The sequence below is a fragment of the Crocodylus siamensis genome, chromosome 6, assembly GCF_052110815.1.
Source record: "Crocodylus siamensis isolate JL-2025a chromosome 6, ASM5211081v1, whole genome shotgun sequence".
Lineage (NCBI taxonomy): Eukaryota > Metazoa > Chordata > Crocodylia > Crocodylidae > Crocodylus > Crocodylus siamensis.
This window is the reverse complement of record NC_143400.1, coordinates 12,150,574-12,157,905: the sequence shown is the minus strand read 5'-3', so window position 1 is coordinate 12,157,905 and position 7,332 is coordinate 12,150,574. Positions and strand designations below refer to the sequence as shown.

Sequence of the window (7,332 nt, the reverse complement as noted above, 5' to 3'; positions counted from 1 at the left end):
CACTAGCGGGTTCTTATATTTCCCTCTGAATTGACTAGTCCAGGCATAATTTCAGGCTGGAGGGAACCACAGGGTTTTCTCTCGTATGGCCATTTTGATATTTAGAGGCATGAAGCTGTTTATAAAGAGCATATGTTGAAAATATGCAGGCAGGGCAAGTCCACATTGCTAATTGAAGTGAAATGGGGGCAGAATGGTTTCTATCCAAGCAGTGTGAAGTTTACTGTCTCCCATGCCTTTCAGGTCCTTCTCTGTCACTGAAAGATGGGTTCCTACGGCCCGCTGGTCAGCTCCGGCTGTTACAACCCATGTGAAGTGGTGTGCCCGGAGCCATGTGTCCGGGCCTGCAACCAGCCATGTGTCACCTCCTGCGGGGACTCGAGAGCTGTGGTCTATGCACCCCCGGTGATCGTGACCTTCCCAGGACCCATCCTTAGCACTTGCCCTCAGGAAAGCCTGGTGGGAACTGTATTACCCTATGAAAGTGGACGGCCCATCCCTATGAGGGGCTCATCATATGGTGGTGGGAGCTCCTTTGGCTCTGGAGGCTTCACTGGTGGATCATATGGTGGGGGGTTTTCTGGAGGCTTTAGCAGTGGCGGTGGATCCTACGGCGGTGGTTATGGAGGCCTTTCCAGTGGTGGTGGATCATATGGTGGGGGTAGTTATGGAGGCTCCAGTGGTGGAGGAGGGTTCTCCAGTGGAGGGTTTGGCTATGGAGGCTTGTGCGGTGGAGGTGGCTCTTTTGGTGGCGGCAGCTTTTCTGGTGGCTCCAGTGGTGGTGGCTACAGGAGATCCTGTGGATACAGGCGGTCTTACACTTCTGGACGGTCCACCTTTGGGTCTTCTGGCGGGTCTCGCCGTGGCTCTATTGGACCATGCTAAACTCCACAGATGGTTCCCCCCCAGCAACACTCATGGCACGAGGAGTGACCTGGAAACATGGAACAAGATCCAGATTCATAGCTCACACTTGGCCAATGGGTTTCTGAAGTGCTGAGCTCCTGCAACCCCACATGAAGGCAAAGGGAGCTGTGCTCAGGACTTTGGAAAAAAAGGCTCACCTATCTCTTTCTTACAGTGTACTTTTACTTGGACTCATTAGGCTTTGGTTTCCCAGTTTCACCCCATGCTCCTACTGCTTTGCCATGTTTGACACTAGGCAGGGTAAAACAAGTCATTAACTACATTGAGAAGCAGGACTTGACTGTCACATTCTCAAGCTGCCAGAACATGAAGAGACCATCCTACGTCTTACCTTGGAGCTGATGAATGGTTTTCATCCTTATGGGAACTCTAGAAATGTCTTCCTTGTGTTATTTCTGCATTTATTTCTGTCTGCGATGTATAATGTACTTCTCCTTTGCATTAAAATCATGCTGCATCATAACATCAACATTTTGGTTTTCTTTTCACTTCCATTCATTATTTTTAGGCAGCTTTGGGTAGACTGCTCAGAAAGCTCATAGAAGCACGATGATCTATTTAATTTCCACAAAGGCCTGAAGTGAGAGGAGAATCAGTCCCCTGCAATGCACAGCAACTGGCCGAAGAGCCACCAAAGTCCCTTCTACTCTTTAGTCAGATGCATCTCTGGATGGTTATGTAACGAATGGCTAAAGAGAACCTGGAAATAGTTCATACAATAATAGCCAAGTATGGTTACAGCTGTTCCAACCCTCATGAAATGATAGAACATGACTGCTGGAAGGGACCTCAGGAGGTCACGTGTAGTCTACCCCCTGCTCCAAGCAGCACCAGCCTCAAATGCATCAGCCCAGCCAAGACTTTGTCTAGCCAGGTCTTAAACACCTCCAAGAATGGAGATTCCACCATGTCTCTGGGGAGCCTGTTCCAGTGCTTCCCTACCCTCCTGATGAGAAAATTCTTCCCATAATCCAACCTAAACATCCCTTGCTGCAAGAACATTGCTCCTTGTTCTGTCATCTACCACCACTGAGAACAGTCAAGTTTCATCTTTTTTGAAGTTCCCTACAGGGAGTTGAAGGCTGCTATCAAATCCCACCTCAGTCTTTGCAAGGATAGCAAGGAGTTGTAATAATATGTTTTAGAGGTCTTGGCTGTGTTTCAGCTCCCATTTTTCCCCTTGGTCTTGCTTCCTTTCAGCTCCTTCCTGACCAGTGTTGACACTGGATTTAAGACCCAGATGCCTTGTTCTGGTGGGACCCAAAACCCTCAGACCGACCACAACCTTTCTATTCAATAATAGGCAAATTTACTGATACACAGTGATAACAGGAAAGAATAATACAAGCAATTCTAAAACTACCATTCCTAGGGATGTCATCAGAGTCAAGATGCATGTGGCCAGGACAAGAGCTTCACTCTGAAGCTCCCTCTTGAATGTCAGATGTCAACAGCCTGGAATTTGGAGGTTGAGGACCACCTTCCCCCCTGCAGTAGGGTGGATAAAATTATCTGGTAGTATGCCCTCTGTCCATGTGATTTGGGTTCTCCTCTCAGGGGTGGGGATGGGGACCCTTTGTTGCTCTGAAGTCTCTGCTTTTGTATTCTTTTTTTCTCCTGTTGACTTTTCATCCATGGCTATTACTGATTGGTCTTTCTGTGGTTGTCATACTGTCTATGTTTTGCCCTGTCCACATATTCTTTTGTTTCACAACCCCGCCACATGCACACATCCTAATTTGGGCTTTCTGGGCCTTCTCCTAATTTGCTCTCCTCCCTCAAAACCAGAACTCTCGGGGCCCCTTCTCTGGGGCTTTGTGAGCTGGTGATACCTTATCTCACATTATGAAACAGTGTGGTACATGTCCACAACTTCCCTGCCTATGTGTAAATCTGCTGGTCTTGTTACTTGGCTAGATTAGACACCCTGTCTGCCTCAAAGGCCATGAGGAATGTGTGTGTGACAACCAGGCCTTTAGAAATAAATTAACCCTTGCTGCTGTCCTGAATTATTGTTCTAATGCATATATACGTACCTGCAAGCCAATTTCCAAAAACAAACATCTAAGTGTCATTTTCTAGCCATCAGCTGGACCCCCCACCCTGTTTAACTCTCTCTGTCTCTCTGTTTCCTAGCTTGGGGTCTCAGGCAAGCTCCATGCCCCTTTGGGACCAGCCATTGGCATGCAGTGCTTTGGTCCAGGCCTGCCTGGCTGCCTTCCTGCAGCAGTGCACTGCACTGAGCTTCCAGCACCCCCAGCTCCTGTGTCTGCCTCCCTGGGTTCATTAAACCATCTGCCTTGCATCTTTTCATTCTTTCCCTAATGAATCACAATGCTGCCTTGTCACTGGTCAGAGCAGCTTAGCTTATCTCGGCTGTATGTAACACCCTCTTGTTCTCACAACACTCATCTGACAAGCACGAGTACAATCTGAGTATATTAGTAAAAAGTTATTGGATATCCTGAAGCTTGCAAATTTGCATTCCTGAGCCAGTAGAAAGGCTTGGACTAGGCTTGGTAAGTGGTCGCTGCCCTGAGCAAGAACAGATCCTGGGTTCTGGCCTTTGCATTGCCTCATGCTTCTTGCCCGACAAACAGGGAAAAAAGGCCTGCCCATCCATTTTAGCCAGTCATGTAAGACTGGTGAGGGACAGGAGCAAGGAGTTGAACACAGGGTTCCCTTCTGGTCACGTTGTTTGTCCATCACATAATGGAAAATGCCTCCAAGTTGCTGTACTGGCTTGTCTTCCTTTCTTGGCCAACTTCAGCAACTGCAGTGGAGAGTGTGTTCAGCCATGCCTCCCCCATGGGGTGGTGAGTAAGACAGGCTGAAGAGATGTTCCTTCTCCACACTCTAGGCTAGTCACTGGGCCTGTGACCTCTTGCTCTTCATTCCCAGAAGAGACATATAGGCTTGGTACTGTTCTTCTCGACTATGGTGTTTGGCTGGTACACAGGGGGCAGAGAAGAAAGAAAAGCAGAAGATGGATGTTATGATGAGTTCTTTGGACTGAGTTAAGATGGGCTGCAGTGCTACCTAGGAGTTCAAATGCTTATCCTGCCCAAGAGCCAGTACAGGGCCTCCACATCTGATAAATCCCCTGGAAGGCTTCACAGTAGAACATAAGCACAATTAGACAAATACACCCACTCTACTCCTGGTCCTCATCCAAGGGCTCAAATAATTCCCATGTAGGTTAGAAGGTCACCCCTGGTGAGATCTCCCCTCCTGAGACTGATTAAATTGGGTTCAGTGACCCTAGGTCTATACTCTACTGGTCTGTCTGGCCTTCTAAGTCATGTAATATGTTCAGAGGACATTTTCTCTCTTTTCCAAGGAGACACTTTCTCCCAAAGTGTCTTGATTTTCCTTCTCCTGTGCTATACAAATACCTTCTCTTTCAAAATTCGTGTAGCCTCCTGTATAGAAATGGAGCTCTGTATTTTCAGAACTGATTCATGATTCCCAAGTGGTATCTCCAAGCTAAGATACCATATAGAGTCCAGGTTCCCAAATTGCTGGGGGATCTCAAGCTACACAGCCCAAATCAGGAGTCCCTTAAAAAAATATAGGCCTCCATTTGGCTCCAGCTCTCAAGAAGACCTTGGGTAAGTCACCAACCTTCTGTTTCCTCACTCTCTACATACATGAAACCAGGAGTATGGATATGCTGCTGAAATTCAAGAGAGAGCCACCTGAGGTTTTTCCACACACACTCCCTGCTGTTATTTCAGCATTTTCCAATTACTTTCTCTGAAGCCATTGATCCTGGCTGCTGTTTGAGAGTATTATCCCAATCCCTAAGACACTTCACAGAGTCTTTCTTTCCTTGTCCTTCTTTCCTGACTGTGGAAGCATTACTTAGAGGGCTTGTAAGAGCTTGTAAGAGCTCAAGTACAAATCCCAAGTTCTTGAAGGGAAGATTCATGTCTTCTCCTAAAGAGAAATGATCTCCAGATGAATCCAAGTGCCCCAGGGGTTCCTTCCCCTATTCTCCCACCTTGACCGTGTCCTGCACAATCCAGCACCCTTGCGGGGCAGAGGTGGAGATGCCAGTATTACAATTTAACCCAAACCTTTTATAATCTGTTATGTTGTATTCCAGTTCAGTTCTGGACTTGCCATGGGATCAAGCCCTTCATGGATGGTTAACGGCAGGGGTGCTAGGCCTCCAGAATAAGTTCCCCTGCTTGCAAAGAGCAGGAAGAGATGCCCTACAATAATCCAACTCCTTGTAACTCTGGACTTAAGGCTTGCTTTTCAAGCTGGGACACGACAGATTTTAGTACCGAGGCAGCTCCACACCACCATTGTGTCACTGAGTAAATAAAAGAAGTATGCAACAAACAGAGATGCAGTCACTACCACTTAACACCATAGAGATCACCCAGATGGCATCAGGGCCGAATTTAATGGATAAGAAAAGTAGGATTATAGGAGACTGAAGGGCGTGTTGCATGTATGGTGCAAGGTGGATCCACAGATTAAGTCAAAATCAGAGTCCGGATCAAAACAATTAAATCAATAAACAAAGGAACAGCTGATGAGGCAAAACATTGTGTGTGGTGACTGATACCAATATCTTGCACAAATAGGGTTCCACTTCCTGCTAGCAGTCCCTGAAGGTGTATAAAAGCTGGGGCAGCACTCGGGGCTCATCAGACACCTCTTGATCTGTTTGTCTCTGCAGCAGGTGAGTCCAGTTCTCCTCCATCTTCTTTATACGTAGCGATAGGTCAATTTAGGGCTTATTTTAACTTGAGTTTGGATTCTACTCTTGGTGCTCTGTGATTCCCAGTAATGCCAGTGATCTCTTTCTAAGTAGTTTTCTGGCTTCAGGCACTGGTGGGATCAGTCCTTGAATTATAAGGCTCTGATTCTTAACCCTCATAAGAATTCCAGATAACAGCATTTGAATTCTTTTAAATGAGGATTAGGCTTTTGATGGCCTCTATTGTCTCAAAAAGATGTCAGCTGAAAAGATACCAGTGCTGTCACTTTGGAATTTTTTAAATATAGTTCTTTGTGGCCACAGTCAAGGCTGATTTCAGTGGAGCTCTGTATTTTCCCAGCTGAGACTTTGAACCTTCCTCAAGAGTTCATCTTCTGCTGTTGCTAATTTAATTGAAAAGCCATGACAGAACCCAAAGTAGGGAGAATAACTACAAATGACTTCAGGGCACAGACCACCACTAAGAAGGAACTGACCTGATGGGCCATTATGCAATTAGGGACCATCTCAGCATGCTTATATTTCCCTCTGAATTGCGGGGTTGTGGGCACGGTGATGGCACTGATTGCAGATTGGGGAGAACCACAGGGATTTCCCTCATAATGCCATTCTGATGTTTACAGGCGTGAAGCTGCTTATAAAGAGCATATGTTGAAAATATTCAGGCAGGGCAAGTCCACATAGCTAACTGAAGTGAAATGGGGGCAGAATGGTTTCTATCCAAGCAGTGTGAAGTTTACTGTTTCCCATGCCTTTCAGGTCCTTCTCTGTCACTGAAAGATGGGTTCCTACGGCCCGCTGGTCAGCTCCGGCTGTTACAACCCATGTGAGGTGGCGTGCCCGGAGCCATGTGTCCAGGCCTGCAACCAGCCATGTGTCACCTCCTGTGGGGACTCGAGAGCTGTGGTCTATGCACCCCCGGTGATCGTGACCTTCCCAGGACCCATCCTTAGCACTTGCCCTCAGGAAAGCCTGGTGGGAACTGTATTACCCTATGAAAGTGGACGGCCCATCCCTATGAGGGGCTCATCATATGGTGGTGGGAGCTCCTTTGGCTCTGGAGGCTTCACTGGTGGATCGTATGGTGGGGGGTTTTCTGGAGGCCTTCGCAGTGGCGGTGGATCCTACGGCGGTGGTTATGGAGGCCTTTCCGGTGGTGGTGGATCATATGGTGGGGGTAGTTATGGAGGCTCCAGTGGTGGAGGAGGGTTCTCCAGTGGAGGGTTTGGCTATGGAGGCTTGAGCGGTGGAGGTGGCTCTTCTGGTGGTGGCAGCTTCTCTGGTGGCTCCAGTGGCGGGCACTTCGGGAGCTCCAGTGGATATAGGCGGTCTTACACTTCTGGCCGGTCCAGCTTTGGCTCTTCTGGAGGGTCTCGTGGTGGCTACTGCGGACCATGCTAAACTCCAAACACGGTGCCCCCCAGCGACACTAGAAACGACCTGGAAAGGAGAAGTTCCACATTCATGGCTCACATCTGCCCAATATGTTTCTGAAGTATTGAGCTCCTGCAACTCCAAGTGAGGGCAGAGGGAGCTGTGCCGAGGTCGTTGGGAACAAGGGCTCACCTATCTCTTTCTCACAGTGCACTTTCCCTCAGATGTGGTAGGCACTGATTTCCTACCTTCATCCCATGCTTCTACTGCTCTGCTGCGTTTGATGCTGGGCAATG

The 7,332-nt window shown here is 47.9% G+C and overlaps 2 protein-coding genes across 2 annotated transcripts; both read left to right on the top strand.

Moving 5' to 3' along the window:
• Positions 1 to 264: 264 nt before the first annotated feature.
• Positions 265 to 885, top strand: LOC149861085 (uncharacterized). Its single transcript, XM_090053718.1, has one exon. The coding sequence runs from the start codon at positions 265 to 267 to the stop codon at positions 883 to 885; it is 621 nt and encodes a 206-aa protein (XP_089909844.1).
• A 5,557-nt stretch (positions 886 to 6,442) lies between these two features.
• On the top strand, positions 6,443 to 7,063 carry LOC149861084 (uncharacterized). Its single transcript, XM_090053717.1, has one exon. It carries the CDS (start codon positions 6,443 to 6,445, stop codon positions 7,061 to 7,063), a length of 621 nt encoding a protein of 206 aa, XP_089909843.1.
• The last annotated feature ends 269 nt before the right edge of the window (positions 7,064 to 7,332 follow it).

What these genes read in the sequence shown, in the direction of transcription:
- LOC149861085 (XM_090053718.1), top strand. Translation starts at nt 265, where the DNA reads ATGGGTTCCTACGGCCCGCTGGTCAGCTCCGGCTGTTACAACCCATGT.
- LOC149861084 (XM_090053717.1), top strand. Translation starts at nt 6,443, where the DNA reads ATGGGTTCCTACGGCCCGCTGGTCAGCTCCGGCTGTTACAACCCATGT.